This window comes from Aspergillus aculeatinus (genome assembly GCF_003184765.1).
Source record: "Aspergillus aculeatinus CBS 121060 unplaced genomic scaffold BO66scaffold_3, whole genome shotgun sequence".
Taxonomy (NCBI): domain Eukaryota; kingdom Fungi; phylum Ascomycota; class Eurotiomycetes; order Eurotiales; family Aspergillaceae; genus Aspergillus; species Aspergillus aculeatinus.
In genome coordinates, this window is record NW_020291472.1 from 1 (window position 1) to 21,025 (window position 21,025).

Genomic DNA, 21,025 nt, shown 5'->3' on the forward strand with positions numbered 1-21,025 from the left:
CCCCCATTCCTGACGGCCAATTCTCCACATTCTTTCTAGTTTCTACGTACTGTGTACTCACTACTCATGCGATTCCTGTTCCCCCGACCCCCGAGTGTCTCTCGCTTGGGTGGTGGAGGTGGATATTGCGCTTGGGAAGAGCTAGTTAACCCTCTGTTCCTCTGTTTCCTGCTGTCTGCTATCGGATTTTTCCCACACACTCTCTGTCCGCTTGTATGTGGTGAGAAACCACCTCAATTGCACGCGCCCAACACTGTTTCCCCTATCTTGGCAACGTTACCGCTACGCTGACAGCTGCTGCTACTGCCGCCGCCGCCGCACGTTGTCGTTTCAGCGCTATCCTCATATCACCGACGGGCTTTTAATGGCTCAGGCACGATTCGTCCATGTCGATTAACACATCCACCCATTGTCCAGCGGCTATGCGCTGTTGACGCGACTTGCCGCCATCTTCGTCCCCCTCCCCATCTCCGTCGCTCTTTTTGAACTTCGTCGGCGCATACAAAACCATTGTCGAGACCGACCGACCCTGACTAGAAAAAAACCTCTCCAATCATTCTTACGTCGCCTACGCCTGCGACGTGTGACTGACTTTCCCCGGCTGGTCCGACGAAAGTCCCAAATTCACACGACACATTCTCTCTTTTTTAATCAGCAGATTATTTCTACTTCCCACACGTCGTGGTTCATCGTGTATAATGTTCTGTTCGGGCGATCGCGAGAAAGGGCCCGTGGCCTTGGAGGAACAATGGGATTATATCAACCTGAGTGATTTCAAGTCCGAATCCTGCTGGTCGGGATTCTCGTACTTCCTGATTTATGTGTTTCTGTTGGTCTCGGTGGCGGTCTACGGGGTGGACACCTTTACGGCCGTCAATCTGTTGGCCTTCTCGCGGTGGGCGGGCTCAATTGAGCCTGCGATCCCCTTCAAGGTCTCGCGCTGGATCTTCGCCGTCTGCATTATCGTCTCGTTCGCCCTGCTGATCTACCGCTGGTTGCGCGCCATTCGCGCGATGCGCTCGGGGAGCATCGCCCACAGCTATCTGGATTCGCTCGCGGTGCGCATCCAGAGTATCCGCATGGGTCAGAATGGTCGTGGGTGGAGGCGCTTCTTGGTCTTCGCGGAGTTGACTAAGAGTCGAAAGGGCGCGGAGTACGTCGCGCTCTTTGCTTATTTTTCGTTTGAATGTGAGTCCATGTGTCTTTTTGCTGGGTCGAGGATTGAGGGGCTGACTTTGCTCTAGCGTGGATGAGTACAATCTTCGCCGATGGCCCGCGACAGGTTGTCAACGCTATCACTCTCTACTCGGTCATGCAGATGGATTTGCTCCCGGGAGGCAGTAATACGGATAGTACGGATGGGTCTACTGCTTCTCAGCTGTTTCACAACATCAAGGTCCTGGCGGAAGATAATACGCGGCAGGCCATTGTCCTGGTCGGCATGATCTTCACTCTGGTCATTTGGGTCTTGTCGATGCTCAAGCTGCTGCTGGCCGTTGTGCTCTACTTGCTGTTCCTCTGGCACCACATTCCCACGGAAGATGGATCGTTGAAGAGGTACTGCAAGCGCAAGATCAATTCGCGGTTGACGCAGATTGTTCGGAAGAAGGTCAACAAGGCACTGGCCAAAGGCGTGGCCCTCCAGGATCGGAAGCCCACCCAACCCAACATGGGTATCGATAGGAAGCCGACTTTGCCGACAGTTGGCATGCACGATGATGATAAGACGCCGATAGTCACGACTATCTCGCGGAGCACCACGCAAACGACGTTGCCAGTATACTCGTCTCGCCCCGGCACAGCTGCCCCAGACCGCAAACCAACTCTTCCCGACTTGTCCACGTTCGATGATAAGCCCCCAGCACTTAGCCGCACGGTGACTCAGTCTTCCTTTTCAGATGCTGCTTCTATGTCCGGTAGTACTGCCGTGTCTACATATAGCCCTCTTGATCGACATGGAACTCCGGCGCCTCCAGTACCGCCTCTTCCTCAGCAAGGGCCTGCCCCGATGCCGCTGTCCCAGACTCCGAGGCCACGCCAGAACTTCAACCAGGCGCCTCCGGCTCAGGGGTATGGAGAGCCAATTGATCCGCGCAGCCAGACCCCTATGTCGCGATCAACCCGTACGCCTGCTCCTCAGCAACAGGCCCCAGCAATGCCTCGGTCCCACACTCCCATGTCGCGTCAGAACTTCACTCCCCCGCCTCCTGCTCCAGGGTATAGGGGAATGGATCGAGCGTCACCTGCACCATCTATGCCACGCATTCAGACACCTATGTCTCGATCCAATTACACACCGGCACCGCCGTCTGCCATGCCTGACCATAGCCACATGCCGTATGCGACCCAGCAGCAGGATCCTGGCGAAGGGTACAATCCGTTCGCAAACCAGGAGGCCTACTACTCACAGTCAAGTACTCCTTTCCGTTCCTACAGCCCAGCAACTGGACCGAACGCACGAGCATTGACACCCGGTGCAATTCGTTCCCCTGTCGAGGACATGCCAAATCAGCCGTTCTCTTCCGCAAATCAGCTGAGTGGCACTCCTTATCCTGTGGGGGATCATGAATACCCTGGACGGTCATTCACACCAGCTGGTCCTGGCAATACGAGGTCTCCACCGCCTATTAACCCGGCTGAAACCTGGGAGACAAGAACGACGACTCCGATCGGTGCAGGGACTGCGAACACTTATACTGCGTTCAGCCCAGCCGAAAGGAGCTCTCCCATGCCACTCGCTGGCAATATTGCTTCCGGACATAATGGAGACAACGGCGGTTATGGCCAGCATGAAGATGACCTGGCATTGGGTGCCATTGACCCGGTTGACGCACATCAGACGAGACATGATCAAGATACTGGCTATGTCGCGTTCAATCCCTCCGCCAACATCAATTCGCCTTTGGACGACCATCACAGCCATGACGAGCACTTCGACCACCACGCTGAGCACCACGACGAGGACCACGACGAGCCCCATGCTATTGACCACATAGACAGAGCCTCCCCTGCTGGCTCGCATGAGGCCTCGCATAACGCCGACGATTACATTGCCTTCAACCCATCGGCCACAGACTCGCATCATGATCCTGACAATAGACACCTGTCAGAACACGAACCTTACGGCCACGAACACCAGCACGATCAAGGCCACGAACACATCTATAACTACTACGCTGGACAACGGCCTGCTACAGCTATGGAAGCCATCTCCCCGATCAGCTCCACGAGCCATGAAGGCTACACGGCATTCAACCCATTCGAGGAATCGCATGCCGCCGTATCCGATCCCAAGCACGAGCGCCGACACCACGATTCCCACCTCGAACCTCCACAGCCGGAGAACGACATGCCGGAGACGACTGTGCCCCCGGAGCACGGCTATGTAGCCTTTTCTCCAGTCACCCACGCCATGTCTTCCACTGAGGCGTATTCCCCGGCGACAGCGCATTCGACAGCCCAGATGTTCACTCCCACCACCACACATGCCATGTCCTCTCCGGCAGAAGCCTATGCTCCGACCACACAACCCCCTCCCGCCGTGCACGCTTATTTCTCCACCCCATACTCTCCAGCATCCCAACCCACCGAACGGGCCTACTCCCCTTCGGTACAGCCATACCGTCCCAACCAACAACAGCACTTCTAGCCATCTTCTCCCATAAGACCTCCGCATTCCACATCTCTCATCTGAGAAATACCGAGCACCCTACTCCTTTAATCTTCCACCCCGGTCACTCTCTTCTCTCTTCTCCGAACTGCACAGTCCAACTACATAATCGCCTGCCTTAAGCCTTCTTCAAGATCCAATCTACGAACCACGGAGACTCGTCTACCCCGTGAATTTACGTGTTTGATGATAGTTATACCTTTACTACCCTTGAGTACCTTACCCGAATCAAAACTCTTCACTTGAGCTCGAGACGCAGCGAAGCTCTACATAGTTTACATTCTTGAAAATGCCACGTCCAATACAGTAACTACCTCTAATCTCTCTCTCTTCCCTTGAGAATAAACATAGAAAGAGAAATGAAGACCATAGAACGCATAGACGCAAGTAGAATCCATTATGAAGCATATGATAACTCAAGAGGCTTACTCTTCCCCTCCACGACTCAATATAAAAAGTCCCCAGGCCCCAAGCAGCAAGGAGCAAATACTCCCCAACCCACCGCACCTCTTGAACCTACCTACCACATGCATCACCAATAACCCCCCAACCAAGTCCCCTTCCGACAAACAAGCTCCTCCCCAAAACGAGGTCCCAAACCTACTACCGCCAACTATCCACAACCGTAGCCGTGGCCCCCGCGCACGCCGTCGCCGTCACCGTGTACACGCGATTGGGATCACTCTCCCACGTGATCGTGCTCCCGTCGCTGCCCACCTTGAAGAACTTGTACTCGAAGCTCGTGCCCACGGGCACCGACACGGTGGCGGACCACTCCGGATACGACGCGGAGTAATTCGCCGCGCTGAGGGCGATTCTCCCGCTTGCTGTGGTGGCCCAGTTGCCCAGCGCGGCGATGGAGCCGGTTAGGTAGACCTCCTCGCCGTAGGTGGTGGTTACGAGTTCGATGAAGGTTATGGGGAGGGAGGTTGTTGTTGCTGTGCAGGTGGTGGTGGTTGTTGTTGTTTTTGTGGAAGTAGTTGTGGTGGTGGTTTTGAGGGTGGTTGTGGCGGTGGTTGTGGAGGTGCCACCACCGCAGAGATTGCTTTTGTTGATTGAGGAGGCTGGGAGGTAGACTCGCGGAAGGCCGGAGGCCATGGGGACGGCGATGCTGCCGCTGGAGGAGACGGTGAGGGTCGTGCAGGTGTAGGCTTCCATGAGCGTGGTGCCGGCGGCGTAGCCGGTGCCTGTTAGGGTCAGGGTGTAGCTGCTGCTGGTGCTGCCGTGGTTGGAGAGGATGGTGATTACTTGCAGGTTGTCGCTGCCTTTGCGCATGGCGATCGTGTTGCTGTCTGTGTAGAAGGGGTTGTTCTAGGAAGAAAGTTAGTGGCTTGTAGTTTTGGGGAGGGGGGTGCTGTCCGGTACGTACCTTGTAGGTGATATAGTTGCTGTCTAGCGAGATGGCCAGCTTGCGGATGGCGTTGGTCGTCGAAATCCACTGGTATAGCTCCGCCGTCGTCGAGTAGCCCGATAGCCAGGTCGCTTCGCGGTTGTAGGGTACCCCGGAGCCCGAGTAGTGCTGCTCTTCGCCGGCGTAGACGATGGGAATGCCGTCGGAGAGGAATAGGAATGAGAGCACGTTCTTGGCTTGCGAGTAGTCGCTTGTATAGCTGATTTCTCGGTTAGTAAGTAGCACCCAGAAAGGTTCGACGCTGTACTCACTAGGCAAAGCGGGCGTTGTCGTGGTTCTCGATGAAGTTGCCAAGGAGCGTGGGATCGGAGCAGTCGCTGGCTACCGAGTTGATCATGTTGTACAGGTCGCTGATGCTGCCGCTGCTGGACTCGAAGGCGTAGAGTAGTTGGAAGTAGCTGGTTTCCGTGTTTAGTGCCTGCTTTCTTGTGGACTGCACTGCGCAGAGTCGAACTCACATCGGATAGTTCAAGACGCCATCCAGGTATCCCTGATACGGACAGGCAGTGGCAGGGTCGCCGTTAAAGATCTCGCCAACGCTGTACACGCCTGCCGCGCTGACGTATCCCGTGAAGAAGTCTGGTTCGACTTCGAGAGCACTGTCGATGCGAAGACCGTCAACTGCGCAGTTGGAGTCAGTAGATGGTCCTGATAAAGTCAGGTGACATGGAGATCGTACTCGAGTAGTTGGCGACAAGTTGCTCAATCCAATCGTACCAGATCGTCCTGACGTCCGACTGCGTCGTGTACAGATCAGGCAGAGAGACGATCGTATCGCCTTCCCAGCAGGTCCGGACCTGATCGATATTATCCCAATCGGTAATGAGGCAGTACGGGTGAAAGTACGACGAGGAGTCGAAGGCATCAAAGACGCTGTAGTCTACGCTATCTCCTGAGCCAGCATAACCCTAGATTCCGGTCAGTTGGGTGCCCGACCTTGGAGGAGACAACCCTACCATGTGGTTTGGCACTACGTCAACCATGAGATACATGTCCCGTTCATGCAAGGCAGCAGACAGAGCTTTCAAGTCATCTGCGGTGCCGAAGTTGGAGTTCAACGAATAGCTGCCCCTCTCGGTCAATTATGGTGTGCAAGTCATGGGCTACAGAGTGCCTTACATCTTCTGTTGCCAGTATCCATGATAGGACTCGCCATCCGCAGTATTGGCTGACAGCTGCTCGGTGACGGGCGAGATCCAGATAGCTGTGAAGCCCATGCCTTGGATATAATCCAGCTGCGTGAGCAAGTTAGATCCCTCCTGTCGAAACTGTGCGTTGCGGAGTGGCTTACGTGGTTGATGATTCCCTGCCATGTTCCACCACAATAGACCTAGCGAGGTCAGAAATGGCTCGTAGTAGTAGCCGTATGGCCCAGACATACCTGATCCCCTGTATTGCATGTCGCAGTTGTCGAATTATCAGTCCTGCCGAACCGATCCGTCAGAAGAAAATAGATGGACTGAGTCCGCCATTCTGCTGCAGACAGGCCGCGAACGAGATTGCCAAAGAGAGGCAGAGATACAAGGGTCTGAAGCGCCGAAAACCTCATCTTTGCAGGTGACTGCGAGTGAAGACTCAGGGGCTGGTGGTCAGCCACGGCATGGTTGGCTTCGGCAATTCCATCTTATATGTCATTTCCCGTGCCTCAAAGCAGCTTGGGCCTTATTCTCAGTTGCGAGACGGACGGATGACCGGATGACTTTCTGCAGTCTCGGTATTTTCCTCTTCTCGCCTATGATCTGCTGTTTTCTTGCATCGTTGCCTGCCAGGAACGGTCTTATGCGGGCGAGTTGATTGGTTCAAGCTCCGATCGAGCAGGATTTCTGCAGCCGAAGCACAAGCTAGCCAATGAATCACATCCAGGAAGTGGTCTTATGTCCGATCATGCAGGTGCGAAATATCAAGAGATTGGCTGCAGAACGCCCGCTATTGTCCAGATGGAGATTGCCTTGTCTGCAGAAGAGGGATGGCCGGGGGTGTTGAGCGAATTAGGGGGGGGCAAGGGATGCGGAGGAAGCGAAATGAAATGAAAGGTTGCAGAGAGAAAGAAGGAAGAAGCGGCCCAAGCCTCGGCACTTTGGAAGAAGCCTAATTTTATTAAACAAAATCAAACCACCCCGCATTCAATTGCGAACAGCTGTGGGGTGACATCAAGCTCTAGCGTCTTTGGGCTCTGAGGCATTTTCTGTCTTGACTGCCAGTCTATGTTGGCTTTGGTCACGGATGGTGCCTACTGCTTTCACCTAGTTACCTCTTAACAGTCTAACAGGTCCTTGATTCATTCTAATCCAGTGCAAACCAGGCTTAGCACTTTTTCTACATATATCCGAGGCTTTCCAGTGCCTGCGTTCAACTGAGTGTATCGTTTTTACAATTGATGCTTTCGGACTGTCCAGCCCACCAACGACCCGAGCAGCGAAAGAGACAGAGCAAACACTAGAAGAGACACGGTAAGTATGTAAGACAAAGATTGGTCCGCCATTGCAACTTACAGTATGTGTATTTGAGGCCCGTAACGTACCCGCGGACCACAATATCGTGAACATGTCCACTGAGCCCATTGATGTAATCTGTATCAGATAGAGCCCGTTCGATCATCTGCAGGCAACGAATCAGCATAAATGAAAATCACGCAGTACAGGATGCGCATTGGCCCAATTACCTTCTTTGCTCCGGGCCCTGTTAGATTCTGCTCCAGCTGGTGCTTGAAGACGGTCCCCAGCACACTGTTCGTGACAGTCACACCAGCAGTCATCGCGAAGTTGAACAGCAGAAAGTAGCCTCCAGTGGCCATGGCAATCTCCTGAGGCACAAGGAAGGTAGTCATACTAACAAAGGCCGCAGCCGACGCGAAGCCAGTTCCCATCCCGCCCGGAATGATATACAATGATTCCCAGAAGCCCGTGTGACCATTCCACCGGAGGAAAAGCAGGAGGTAAGTGACCGATGCAACTAGCCCAGCCACGATCAAGAAGACCTTGAACTGGCCTGTTCGTCGGATGGAGGCACCGGCGATCAAGCCACCCAGCGTATTGCCAATCACTGCAGGAACAAGATGCCCGCCCGCGACTGTGGCCGAGGCGCGAGATGTGACCTGGAAGTATAAGGGCACTGAGAACATCATACCAACCTGCGCGGTGATTTGCAGAGCTCCGATGAGATAACTGGGAAGCACGTTGGTGCGGCGCAAGATGCGCAGATCGAAGATGGGCTCTGGAGCCACATGAAGCTCGACAATAATGAACGAAACGAATGCAGCCACGCTAGTGGTGCCAAGATAAGCAGTAGTAAGAGAGACCCAAGCAAAGGCCTTTCCAGCTTGATCGAGAATGAGGGTCGTGGTGATGATACCAACGGCGAGGAGAGACGTCCCAAGGAAGTCGACCCTGCGAATATCCTTGTTTGTGGTTGGGGTGGTAAGCTTGAGCTTCCATACGACGAGCAAGGCAGCCAACACAGTGAGAGGGCCCTGAAGAAGGAATGACCTGTCAAACAGTCAGGCTGCGGAACGGAATCAAGTGTTAGACTGCAATGCTCACTCACCATCGCCAACCAACGGTATCTGCTAGCCATCCACCAATCGGACCTCCTGCGCTTCGACCCAGGGTCATGGCGATGTTGACATACGCACGCCAATGGGCCACATCTCGCCGGGGAACAATATCTGCGAGGCGTTTAGCAACCGTGATCAAAGTTGGCTATGACGTTGTCCATCCCACCTGTAATGATAATCACACCCATCGCCATTGTTCCAGCACCGCCCAAGCCACTGATGGCACGCCCCAGAATCACAGTTAACATGCTCGAACCGATCCCACTAGAATGACTTGGGTCAGAGCGATTCTCCTAAACGTGGTTGCAAGGGACGTAGCACTCACCTAATGATACATCCGAGGCCGAAGAAAAAGTACGCCCAGAGCAACAGCGGCTTGCGGCCATAGATATCGCTCAACTTTCCGTACTAGCAGGCCACAGCTGTCAGCGCATCAATCGAAGCCATAGAAATTCCATGTTAGCTCACCATGGGTTGTGCCGCGCAGAGACCGAGCGTGAAAGCCGTGGCCAGCCAGCTGGCATCACGCAAACGATCGAATTCGGACGAGATCTTCCCTGTCGTAGCCATAACGAGAGTGGTGTCTGCATTGGAGATGAATTCACCTACTCAAGGTCAGCGTCGGTCGAGATCATGATCAAACCAGTCGTTCATCCATACCCAGTAGTAAAACAGCGATAATTGTCTTGACGCTAGCCAACGCCTGCACTTTGTTGTTCTCCGAGGACTCTGCTGGACTGACTAGCGGACGTTCTTCGTCCGTGTCATGGCTACTTTGAACATCACTTGTTGGCCCCTTGGAGACAGTTTGGTAATTCGATACATTCGTGACATTTGTATCCAAAGCTGCTGGATTCAGGGGGGTGGTCTCATCCACATTCCTATCCGCCCTCAAGGTCTCTGAGCTGGCCGATGCAATCGTCATCGTTGCCAAAACTAGCCAGGCTGTGCTCGTACGAGGAGAATCTCAGGTCGATAGTGAAGCAAGTCCTTGCTTGGAGCTGCGTCAAGGGGGAGAGTGAGGAAGAAGAGGGGACGACTGCTCGCGTAGAATAAAAGTCCTTCAACCCGGAAGAGTCATTTCGAGCGCGCCTTCATTAAATGACATGCGGAGCTACGTGATAAAAAGTTCGCTTATCGCAAGATGTCCAGGCCTTCATGACCATCGCGCGCCAGTATTGGCTGGCCATCATTAACTATCCGGAAGAGCCGATGACACCATCGGGGGAGAAAAACAGAATTCACTGGATTGGTACCCACATGGCCACGCCCTGGATCGGAGGAGCTCGTGGCCCAAGCCTTCTCATGGTTGATGGCTGCAAATGACAGGGCAGAACCAGGGTGGGAGAAGGTGATTGTGGTGGAGGAGCACGCCATGCTTGCCGTCGATGGCGAGGTGACTAGCGTCACTGTTAACTCCTGCTCAGGGACAGACACAGGAAACGCCTCCCTCGGCTATTTACTATAGAAGCTGAGGTGAGCGGGTCTTGACAGCTAATTGTATAGTGTCGCTTGTGGTTCTCACAATTTAAGGGATCGCATGGTTTGAATTGCTGGCTGGAGCAGCATGGCATGGATGGCACCTTGAAGGAGTCGAATTGGTGGTGGTTATTTATCAAGATCGGTAGTTAGTATCGGAGGTGGGGACTCAGGACTTTGATAGTGAGAGCATAACACAACAAATTATGTTTGAGATCAGGGCTCATAACCATTCATGAGATCAGACAAACATCCAATCTAAGATCAATTGAGCAGAGGGAACACCAGGAAACGTGAGTGATTGATTTGTAGAAGAGAACGATCAGTCAAGACAAGACCAAGACTGTGGGGAAGTAAGACCCTGCTTAGTCATGGGCTACAATGACAGCCGGCCCACCCCACCGCTTTGTTGACCGCCTCATGATTGTCCCCGGGCTTTTGCTCTCCCTTGGCTTGCTCTTTCATTCAGTCATTCAGCAAAGACCCTGACTCGCTTTATCCTCATTATCAACGGTCGCAACCCTTGGCCTGCCTCGTAGGCTGTAACAGCGACTTTGCACTGGACTATCTGACCCCGAAATGAAGTTGAACCCTCCTTAAAAGCACGGTTGACCGATTGCATTGCGCACGGAGCGCTACCGCTGACATCGTGTCCTTGCCTTCCTCGATTGCGACCCTGGTTTCCTCAATGCTCCGCACAGAAGACGACGCAGATATAGCGGCTGATTCAAGATCTATACGCAATGACTCGCCAAGAACGGTAGCCAATATAGACGGCATGCGTGAAAGTCACAACGAGCGAGGGCGGGAGTTCGTTAACGGCGAGGCGACAGGCTCGTCTCAGCAGGAATGGACACCAGCAACACCACAAAGCCCAGACGCTGATGGTGCATTGGCCGCTGGAATCCAAAGCCCAAAGTCACCCAAAACAAAGCGACCAACAGTCTCGAGTGGTGTGAATCAACCCGTGGAGACTGACGAACGGCCCGTGGTGGGCTCCGATGCGCAATGCGGACAAACGCCGGCGCCGGACGCTACAGCGACTTACGCCAACCGGATTAATTCTAGGGCCAACTTGCTGCCAGATGGAGTCGGTGACAGCTCTGAACACGATTCTAACGGAATCCCCAGCCACCATACTCCCTGCGTCGACCGGAAAAGCGGTCAGTTCGCGCTGGCGTCGGATCAAGTGCTAGGGATGGTATTTGAACACTCGGAGGAGCCCCCTCGAACCCCAGGCCGTCGCACGACTTCGAGAACATCCCTAGTGGATGTCTTCGAAGGCTCTGCAGTGCAATCAACGCTCACCGAGTGGTCGCGAGACACATCGCCTTCCAGGAACCACGACAAGGACCCAGACCGCGTGCTGAAATTATCTCCCGCCAAGATGCAGGAACTCACATCCTCACCGCAGTCTATCCCGTATCGTGCAGCGCCACCGGAGCAATCAGAACGCGGACGACGGGCAGTATCGGATGGAACGCATGCAGTAGCTGCGCAGTTTGAAACGCCAGAGCCCACAAGCCTGCCGTCTGTGGATGAACCTAAATTGACATCCGATACTCTACCTAAACTCCATCTGTCCAAAGATCTTTCCATCGACACCTCGACCGTCTCGACTGGGAGAACACCTGCGTCATCCTCTTCGCGAAATCGACCACTAAACTCACAGGCGGTGTCAACACCTAGCTCACGCCGACAGACCTTGTTGGCGACGAATGACAGACTGGCTCAGACATGGGCGTCTCGCACAAAACAAGATCGCCTTTCGATCACTCGGGAATCGGATTCGAAACACCTTGAACCTTCCCCACAGATGAAAGAACAGGCCTTGCCTTCACCGATGCCCCCGAACATCCCTCTGCCGCCTCTATCCGTTCCAACTTACCTCCAGTTAGAGCTGGCATCGGGCCGCCCCTCACCGCTGTACATTCACCGTTCTGCAATGACCGACTTCCCTTACGAGTCTTCTCGAGTCAAGCTTGAAAGACTCATGAATTTCTTGATGCTGCCGCCGGCGGTAGAGCAGGTACTCTGGTTCGGTATATTGGCATGTCTGGATGCGTGGTTGCATTCTTTTACCATTCTTCCGCTCCGGTTTCTGAAGGCTTTGTACATACTCGTTGAGTCATGGATTCTAAACTTGGGTGTGGAGTTTCGGTACGTGTCTGGTTTTGTGATCAAAGGCGTGGGCCGGGTATGGCGCAGGCGTAACAGGACCGTATCTATCGACGAGCCACCGCGTGGCTCCGACGCGGGACGCACACACAAGGGCGAAACAGCACCCGGGGAACGAGATTCCCGCGCCAAGGCAACCGAGTCTCGAAAAAGGCACCGATCTCATGGTCACCGAGCGCAGCATCGGCGGCAGAAGAGTATCCCGTCAGCCCTAATGCCAGACGACAAGGCCGACATCCTCAAGGGATTGCTCATGATCGCTACCTGCTGCGTTCTGATGCGCTTCGATGCGAGCCGGATGTACCACTGGATTCGCGGACAGGCAGCCATCAAGTTGTACGTGATCTACAATGTGCTAGAAGTCAGCGATCGACTGTTTGGCGCCATCGGTCAGGACGTGCTTGAGTGCCTATTCTCGCGTGAAGCGCTGGAGCGGCGACCCGACGGCCGCAGCAAGGTCTTCCGGCCGTTTGGGCTCTTCTTGCTAGCGTTAGGCTATACAGTCATCCATTCGACAGCACTGTTCTATCAGGTGATGACGCTGAACGTTGCGGTGAACTCTTACTCCAATGCGCTGATCACCCTGTTGCTCTCCAATCAATTTGTCGAGATCAAGTCCACGGTCTTCAAAAAATTCGAAAAGGAGAACCTCTTCCAGCTCACCTGCGCGGACGTGGTAGAACGCTTTCAACTCTGGCTCATGCTGACGATCATCGCATCGCGCAACATTGTGGAAACTGGGGCATTCAATATCTTCAGTGGGTTGGGTTCTAGCTTCACTTCAACCAGCACCAACAGCACGCCGCTGTCGACTCCACCACGAACTGCATCCTCGATCCTCCCGCAGGCCTTCACAATCGTCCCGTCATCTATCATTGCCTCCTTCAGCCAAGCCAATTCCTACCTTCCGACGCTGGCGCAAGTCCTAGGACCCTTCCTCGTCGTCTTGGGCTCGGAGATGCTAGTCGACTGGCTCAAGCACGCGTACATCAACAAGTTCAACAACACCCGTCCGGCCATCTACGGTCGCTTCCTGGACATTTTGGCCAAGGACTACTACACGAATGCGTTCGCGGACCAAAACCTCATGCGCCGGCTCGGACTGCCCGTGATCCCACTATCCTGCCTCTTCTTCCGCGTCAGCGTCCAGACCTACCAGATGTTCATCGCTGCCTTACTCCCCCAGCAGCCCACCTCGTCCACCGCGGTCGAAGCCACCTCACTCACGGCCATCCACAGTCAATACGTCCCCGCGCCCATGCCCTCCCCTCCCCCGCTCACCTTCCAGAATTTCATCCCCACCTCAACCGCCTACGCTGGGGCATGGTTCCGCCAGATGCTCGCCAACACCATGCCCACCCCGGCCTCATCCGTCTACATCTTCACCGTCGTCCTCATCCTGACCGGCTACGTTGTCCTCCTGATCCTCAAGTTACTGCTCGGCATGCTCCTGCTCGCGCTCGCCCGCTCCCGGTACAAGGCCATGAAACTGCGCGAGGCAGAACAGCAAAGCCACCCCACCGCCGTCCCGGCCTCAACCTCCTCCACGGCCGGCGGATCAGGGCCCACAGCCACTACTACAACCGATCCCGCTCCCTCAGGAACCACCGCCCCGGCTGCCGCGCCAGCAGCAGCAGCACAGCCCCGCCCCCGCGAATTCGCTGTCGAGGGGAGCCGTCGAGTCGGCGGCTGGGGCGTCGTCGAGGTGAACGACGATCACCGACGGTGGATCTACGCTGATGACCCGGACGGTCTGCGGAGACTCAAAGCGAAGGAGGAGAAGGACGCGAAGGCTGGTGGTGGCAAGGAGGAGCTGCATCTGGATCACGTGCAGCGGTATGAGATGGTCGCCAAGCGGATTTGGTGAGGTTGTCGGTGATCAGACATCCAGTGTCCGGCGGGGGTTGTTGTGTATATTCTTAGTCCTGCCATCTACCGTAGTGGTTGGCTGTGTTGAATATAAGTATAGTCATGATAGAGCATTAGAGTATATTAATAATATGCGCTGTTTGTCTTTCTGAGCGACAGCTTAGTACAATGGCACTGCCATTCAACGACTCATCCTGGAGATGTCTAACCACACACCGCGCCGGGCAATCACTTGACACAGATGTAATACTACGATGTACTGACTCGCTGCACCAGAATAATTTAAGCCAGCCACTAAAACACAGCAAATCTATAAGCCACACATGAAGTCTATATACAAAACATCCACCCCCAGAGCCGAGCCCAACACATCCTTCAAGCCCACAAAACCCACATAAATGAAACAAGAAGGAACAAAGGGGGGTATACGACAAATCAAGTTGAGTTGAAGTCGCTAAGAATCCAGATGAAAAGGCGCTGATATAAGAAAAAATCCAAATCGTCGATGAGAAAAAGAGAAGAACGAGGTTGAATCATTAAGAGTAAGGCCGTTGAAGACATTAGGTATCATCCGTGGTTGAAAAAAAGCTTTCACGTCATATCCTGAGACAGGAGATGAGGGGGAAATCGATGAAACGTTAAGGGTTGGAGTTTGTGTGAAGGCAAAGGCTTAGAGATGGTGACGGACTTCCGAGACGGCGTCGCCATGCATTTCTATTCACGGGATGTTAGTGTGCCCTTGTTCGGTGGTTCCTTCGCGGGAGAGGGATTTGGTGTGAGCGGGAGAAGCTTACCATTCCACACGTCCAGGGCGGCTTTCTCGGCATCCCACCCCCAGAGACGTCTCTGGGTTTCGCGATCGGACCAGCGATCGGGGTTGGAGCCGCTGGTCAGCGCGGTCCGGAACTGTGCGTCGCGGGCGATCTGGTCGGGCCCGTCAGGGAAGTGCAGGGTGATGCGGTTCTCGGAGCCGGACTGCTGCACGGTCTCGGCGCGGGATTTGCGCGATTGCTCGTAGGCGCGCAGGGCGGCGGGGATGGCGGCGCGCGAGGGGATGGTGGAGAGAAGGATGCCGAGCGCGGCGGCGTCCTCGACGGCTTGCGCGGCGCCTTGGGCGACGTAGGGTCTAGGTTTTGAGGGGTTAGTGAAGTGACTTGGGTGGGGAAGGGGAACGTGTGTGGTAGCTTGGGGGGGGGCGTACAGCATCGGATGGCAGGCATCGCCGATCAAAGCGACGTTGCCCCGGATCCAGGTCTTCAGGGGCGCGTGCAGGCAGAGCTTCCACTCGAGAACCTCGTCGTCGGGCACCAGGTCGATGAGCTTCGTCACGCGACTGTCCCAGCCCCGGTAGTTGTCGATCATGGCCTGCTTGGAGCCCTTGGTGGTCCAGGACTCTTCGACGCCGTGGCTGTCGGGGTGCAGCAGCACGACATTGTAGAGCTCGTGGTTGCGCACGGGGTACGCGATGATGTGGCGATTGGGGCCGAGCCAACGCGTGGCTTGGGGCTCGTCCATCAGGGCCTTCAACTCGGGATCACTTTCGAGCGCGCTGCGAGGAAGCATGATCCGGTAGGCGGCATCGCCCGTGGGGATGGCCTTGCAGGAGTAGTCGTTGAGGAGCTGACCCCGGATGCCGGATTTGATGCCGTCCGCGGCAATGACAACGTCGCCCTTGACGACGGTGCCGTCCGCGAGCGTCACCGCTGCCTGGTCGAATTGAACATCGGTGACCGTGGAGTTGACGCGCAGTTCTACATTTGACAGCGCCAGCGCTTGGTCAATGAGTGCGTTGTGGAGATCCGCGCGGTGGATGACCACCTGTTGACCGTAAGTCTTGTTAACGGGCATAGTGCCTAGTAACGAGCCGTCTTGCCACCGACGAACGTGGATGTGCTCGAGGGCAACGTCTTTGGCGTGAATGGAGGGAGAGACACCCCAGCCTAGAGTTCTGTGTCAGTTCGGGCATTCCGACTGCCACAAAATTGATGCTTACGATCAAACAATCGGAGCATGTTAGGAGAGACTTGGATGCCCGCTCCAACTTCCATAAGCTATTTTGCCTTGTTATTAGAGCAAAACTTCAACATGACCAGGTCTATATCAATACTGGCATACCTTAGGCGCGGACTCCAGGATCGTGACCTGGTGTCCTCGTAGACCCAGAGTTAGGGCTGCGGCCATGCCGCCAATGCCTACGTCTGTCAGCGACAATGCAATCTTCTTGCCAAAAGAATCATCTTGGCGTACCCGCTCTATTGAACGATGTTAGTGGCAATTGCAGCGCGACAGCGGGAAATGAATGAATAACCTACCCAACGATGATCACCTCAAGGGGAGTCCTGGCCTGCGCAAATGCCATGGTTATCTAGGATATTGATACAAAGGATAGCAAAAGAAAGGAAGCAAGAAGGAAGGAAGACGGGCAAAAAAAAAAGGAGAATTTAATTTGATAAAAATTTGCGCTGGCTGGAGGCGCCGATATCCGATATAGGAGCCAAATTTGGTACCGTACAAAATCTGGGGCAACGAATTGGTTTGCCACAGGGTAGGGTCAGGAATGGGGAGGAGCTGTTGCGGTTGATATAAGAATGCGTTTCATGGCAAACAAACACCTCTTTCCCTAAACCTCATCGATCCGAACCTCCTCCGATCTTGACACACTGGGGAATCACGGCCGAGAGCGGGATTATACGAAGCTGGGTCAAACATGACCATTATTTTGTGAGAGCTTTGTCTGGCTGGGGGGAGGCCGGGATTGGCGGCAGGACGCGACATCTCCCCAAGGCGAGCATTCTCCACCAGACCAAACCTGCCATTCACCGCGGAATGGAGATGAACCAACATTTGGCAATCCCCATTTTTGACCGGAGAGGGCGGAGAGGGAAGAGTCAGAGTCACGGATAGTCTAAGGGGGGGTAATGAAGGGGTGGGCCAGGTGGTGATCCTCTGGCATCTCAAGCCTCCAAGCCTCCGCAGAAAGAGCCACCGAGAGAGGGGAGAAATGAGGGGGGATAGGAACATGTGGAACCGTGATCAGCTTTCAATTGAATGGCCAAGTATCAGGTGCATCTTCATCCCGGCTCGAGAGGAGCAAACAACATACTCCATACTCCATACATGCAATAATGATGTTTCTGTCTGGGGTTGCAGCACCGAGAGAAATAATAATGGGAGTTCGCCGCGAGTTTCCCAGCGACCGGTTTCCGGGTCACGCTACCTCCAAATGGGTTTAGTGCCCACTCTATAGAGGCGAGCTCGACAGTTGAATCCAATGAGAGCTGTCGGGAATGGTGACTCAGCTGCCCCGGCTCTTCCGCTTTGAAGCAATTGCCGACTGGTCCGGCATCGAGGTGTCCCTTCCAATTGCCGATTTCTCCCCCATGAATTTCCATTCCATCCCCAGATTCAGTCCGCCTCTCACCTGCCCATCCTGCCCATCCTGCCCATGGAGATCATCTCCTCAGACCTCCAAACCTACCCCGACGTCGCACCTTCCGTACTTCCCATACTGACACCATTCGCTCACAGATCCGTTGACTGTTCATTTAGTCTGCGAAATTCCACCAATTCGAACATGGCGCTCCACCTCCACTTTCGAGGATTGCCCCCAGCCCCTGCCTGAGTTTGCATCAGATCCTGACATTTCGGCAAGGCATGATCCAGGACAAGCCGACGTCCAGATCCAGACGCTCTGCGAGCCCTTGCTGACTAGGATATTGTCCCCAGCGATATCCCAGCCCTCTGTGCGCAGTAAACACCAAGCTCGAATCAACCATCCAGAACTCAATTGGATAATCGTCTTCAATGTTTCACAGATAGCAGGCAATACGAGCAGGAGCGTGACCACTCGTATCAGACTCATTGCAGCAGCCAGCCAAGGATCTAGTCTCTGTCAGCAGCTACTACCCACCACCGGACGATGATATCGACTTGTCTCGCATTTGGTCTGTGGTCAAAGCATGGATTCAAGACTCGGTGTCCGGGCTAGCCGTCGCTTCCGTGCAGACGAGATCAGCAGGACTGGCGGGCGTCTTTGCGCCAATGCCTTGATCCTCATTCTGATTTCATGTGCCGGTTAACCGTTGCGATTTCATTTGGCTCCTGTTGAAGCCGCTGCATTTGACCTCTGGTCTAATCCGTTTTGGCTCTCAAAACGGATGTTGCCATGCCGGCATCAGACAGGCTCGTTAACCGAGTACAATAGATATCGAATTCACCTGCTATAGGTTCAAAGATCTCATGGATGACGTAGAATCTCGCATCAGGTGGAGCAACTAAACCAGGCAGGTCCTTGCGTACTTTGCTCAAGTACAAGTAGGGTCTTGCGAGAATAGAATGGTTGGTTTTCCCGTAAGCTCCTCGGGCACAATTTGTAAGGAACCTCAAAGTATGACCTCTGGTAGTCCTTTGAAACGTTTACCTCATCCAGGTAACAACTCTCTTCTTGTACAAGGAATGCTGCACCTACCTGTCACCTCAGCATGCTCTAGTAGTCAGTAGTTATGTTATACCTACAGTTACTCATAGTACCGAAGCACTAAGCCAAATATGGCCTAGCGCAATCCGAACATGCAGGACCGATGAAGCTGCAAACCAGATGCAAACCAGATGCAAACCAGATACAAACCTATCCATCCATCAATCGATAAGCTTCAACAAACCACCAAACTAGATTCTGAGACATGGAAGCTCTGAAATAGCTCGCATGGATTCCACCTGAGACTTGATATCGACTTCTGTGCTTGTCGCCTGGCGAGGGCTGCTCTTTGTAAAAATGTTCTCACATCTGTCACCGTCGTCAAGATTGGCGATGCCCCGACAGTCCTCCAAATTCATGCCCTTCCAGAGGTCCATTCGTATCGACGCCAAAAACCCCAATCCAAAGATAGCTTACGATGTCTACAAGGGACATCCTGATAAGCTTGGGGACTCACCAAACCCAATTATAGTTCTTCATGGATTCCTCGGCTGTAGAGAGGAACTCCGTCCGATTAGCAAGTATGAATGCTTTGAGCCTTTTCCTCTTCCACATGTTACGGGATACTCACCAAAACCCCCCGCCTAGGATTCTAGCCACGGAACTCAAGCGAGATGTGTATAATCTGGTAAGTCCGGATCTTAATAAGCCATTCAGCTTCATGCCCAGGCAATTGACGCCCGGGGAAACAGGACCTTCGTAACCATGGCGAATCTGGCACCAAATGGAGACATGACTACCTCAGATTGGCGCTGGACATCCGAGGACTTATGCAAGAGAACAACCTCAAAAATGTGTCTCTTGTCGGCAATCAGATGTAAGCCTTCCCAGTGGGTCATCTCACCCTTCGAAACAGGGTACATTAGCTTTTCATGATTCCTGACGATCAGCCATCAGGGGAGCCAAGACAGCCATGACTCTAGCCCTCTACGACCCAAAACTCGTGACCAATATTGTCTCCATCGACAACTCGCCGGTCTGGAAACCCCTTCCGCCGGTTTACTTACAATGGCTCCACGCCTATCGGCAAATCCTCAAGATGCGCATTACCGAGCTCCGAGAGGCGCGCAGAGTGATGTACTATTGGAATCGGGTCAGTTACCCCACCATGCTCTCCAGGAGCGTCGAGATTGTCCATCTATTCTTTCTACCTGTCTTTGATCTCCCAGTCTATGGCCCTGATCTAACCTCCCCGAATAGAAGGCAGGGATGCGGCCTTGGCTCCTCCGAAATCTGGAGAAGCACGACGATCACCCCTATGTAAGGCCGCGGATCCCGCAGAATATCCTGTGGGAGGCCCGCGAAGCGATGGGGGAGTTCCCGTTCCGGGAGGACGTTGCGAATCGGTTCAGCGGGCCGGCGCTGTTCCTGCGCTCGCGTGATAGCTACTACATACCCGAGGTCAAGGGGGCCGAAGCCATCCGCTCTTTCTTTCCTACCTCCTACATTGAGGAAGTAGACTATGAGGGGCTTCACCTGGCTCTGGAAAAGCCGGAGCTGGTTGCGAATGGTAAGGTTTTCCTACTCGCTTTCATCTGTTTGTTCTCGTGCTGCTCTCTTTGGAACATTCGTTCTCCTCTTGTTATGCGCGATAGTTTATGAAACCCGGACCGCTGACGACTCATGACCCTCCGACAGCGGCAGTTGAGTTCCTGCAGAACCCAATGGTGTATCTAGCCGACAGGAAACTCGAGAAACACGGAGGGCCAAGAATGGCCTGGCAACCGTGAAAGCAGGCATACGTGCAAAACCACCAGAGGGTCTGACATATTTTGACTGATATTGCCGCCTGGTTCACCAATTCCGCCCGGTGAAGATTGTGAGGCCCGCAGCAAGCATCCGAGCGAGGACAAGAATCCCTAGACGTCGGGCGGTATCAAATGCACGCATACGGAGGATTGAATCGACAGTGCTGGATCACTGTCAACATTGATCCATGTGTATCTTGAGAAAGAGAACCTGGAAAGGTGGCCATGACAGAAGACCCAACTCAGAGTATCTCACTTGACCAATTGTACTGTACAGTGCCATAGCCAATCCATACCTAATCTATCACATCGAGACACGGTCCCAGTCCCACTGTACCTTCTACGTAGACCTCTCCTGAGCGACGCTCAACCCCGATTCGCGGCTCTACACGAGATCTCTTACTTCAATGAACCTGCTTCACAGCGGATAGAACTCAATGAAGAAAAAGGTAGGAAACACGCTATTGCCGATGTCCCTTGGGCGCGATGTCATGTCCGCTAAACAGTACAGGACATGGGCTCCGTTCACTGACAAGCTTTGTAGACACTGAGACAACAGGGTATAAGCCACTCAGCGCATCTCTCGAAGAACAAGTTTAGGAGAGAGGAGGACCATAAGTTACATCGTGTCTTATCACAA

The 21,025-nt window shown here is 54.0% G+C and overlaps 7 protein-coding genes across 7 annotated transcripts; 3 read left to right on the forward strand and 4 right to left on the reverse strand.

Moving 5' to 3' along the window:
* Positions 1-495: 495 nt before the first annotated feature.
* Positions 496-3,839, forward strand: BO66DRAFT_105877 (uncharacterized protein). Its single transcript, XM_025641792.1, has 2 exons — positions 496-1,188; positions 1,245-3,839. Exons 1-2 carry the CDS (start codon positions 699-701, stop codon positions 3,647-3,649), a joined length of 2,895 nt encoding a protein of 964 aa, XP_025508236.1. The 5' UTR covers positions 496-698; the 3' UTR covers positions 3,650-3,839.
* Positions 3,840-4,242: 403 nt separating this feature from the next.
* BO66DRAFT_105814 (putative alpha-amylase) lies at positions 4,243-6,805 on the reverse strand. Its single transcript, XM_025641791.1, has 9 exons — positions 6,463-6,805; positions 6,373-6,411; positions 6,201-6,316; positions 6,038-6,146; positions 5,761-5,989; positions 5,540-5,702; positions 5,333-5,479; positions 5,040-5,280; positions 4,243-4,981 (listed from the first exon to the last, which is right to left on the reverse strand). Exons 1-9 carry the CDS (start codon positions 6,628-6,630, stop codon positions 4,274-4,276), a joined length of 1,920 nt encoding a protein of 639 aa, XP_025508237.1. The 5' UTR covers positions 6,631-6,805; the 3' UTR covers positions 4,243-4,273.
* A 644-nt stretch (positions 6,806-7,449) lies between these two features.
* Positions 7,450-9,559, reverse strand: BO66DRAFT_407806 (efflux pump antibiotic resistance protein; the record flags this gene model as incomplete). Its single annotated transcript, XM_025649081.1, has 8 exons — positions 7,450-7,517; positions 7,574-7,679; positions 7,714-8,566; positions 8,625-8,745; positions 8,801-8,898; positions 8,960-9,042; positions 9,103-9,239; positions 9,295-9,559. 8 exons carry the CDS (start codon positions 9,557-9,559, stop codon positions 7,450-7,452), a joined length of 1,731 nt encoding a protein of 576 aa, XP_025508238.1.
* A 1,046-nt stretch (positions 9,560-10,605) lies between these two features.
* BO66DRAFT_417167 (TAPT1 family protein) lies at positions 10,606-14,238 on the forward strand. Its single transcript, XM_025649656.1, has 2 exons — positions 10,606-10,873; positions 11,215-14,238. Exons 1-2 carry the CDS (start codon positions 10,857-10,859, stop codon positions 14,156-14,158), a joined length of 2,961 nt encoding a protein of 986 aa, XP_025508239.1. The 5' UTR covers positions 10,606-10,856; the 3' UTR covers positions 14,159-14,238.
* A 592-nt stretch (positions 14,239-14,830) lies between these two features.
* On the reverse strand, positions 14,831-16,353 carry BO66DRAFT_364525 (putative salicylate hydroxylase; the record flags this gene model as incomplete). The annotated part of the gene is made up of 5 exons (XM_025645170.1): positions 16,276-16,353; positions 16,154-16,211; positions 15,362-16,100; positions 14,955-15,286; positions 14,831-14,874 (listed from the first exon to the last, which is right to left on the reverse strand). Exons 1-5 carry the CDS (start codon positions 16,339-16,341, stop codon positions 14,831-14,833), a joined length of 1,239 nt encoding a protein of 412 aa, XP_025508240.1. The 5' UTR covers positions 16,342-16,353.
* Positions 16,354-16,620: 267 nt separating this feature from the next.
* BO66DRAFT_387873 (uncharacterized protein) lies at positions 16,621-17,297 on the reverse strand. The gene has a single exon (XM_025646416.1). The coding sequence runs from the start codon at positions 17,179-17,181 to the stop codon at positions 16,756-16,758; it is 426 nt and encodes a 141-aa protein (XP_025508241.1). The 5' UTR covers positions 17,182-17,297; the 3' UTR covers positions 16,621-16,755.
* Positions 17,298-18,994: 1,697 nt separating this feature from the next.
* Positions 18,995-20,239, forward strand: BO66DRAFT_364527 (alpha/beta fold hydrolase; the record flags this gene model as incomplete). The annotated part of the gene is made up of 5 exons (XM_025645171.1): positions 18,995-19,158; positions 19,226-19,265; positions 19,330-19,454; positions 19,535-19,730; positions 19,838-20,239. The coding sequence occupies 5 exons, from the start codon at positions 18,995-18,997 to the stop codon at positions 20,237-20,239; spliced, it is 927 nt and encodes a 308-aa protein (XP_025508242.1).
* Between the last annotated feature and the right edge of the window lie 786 nt (positions 20,240-21,025).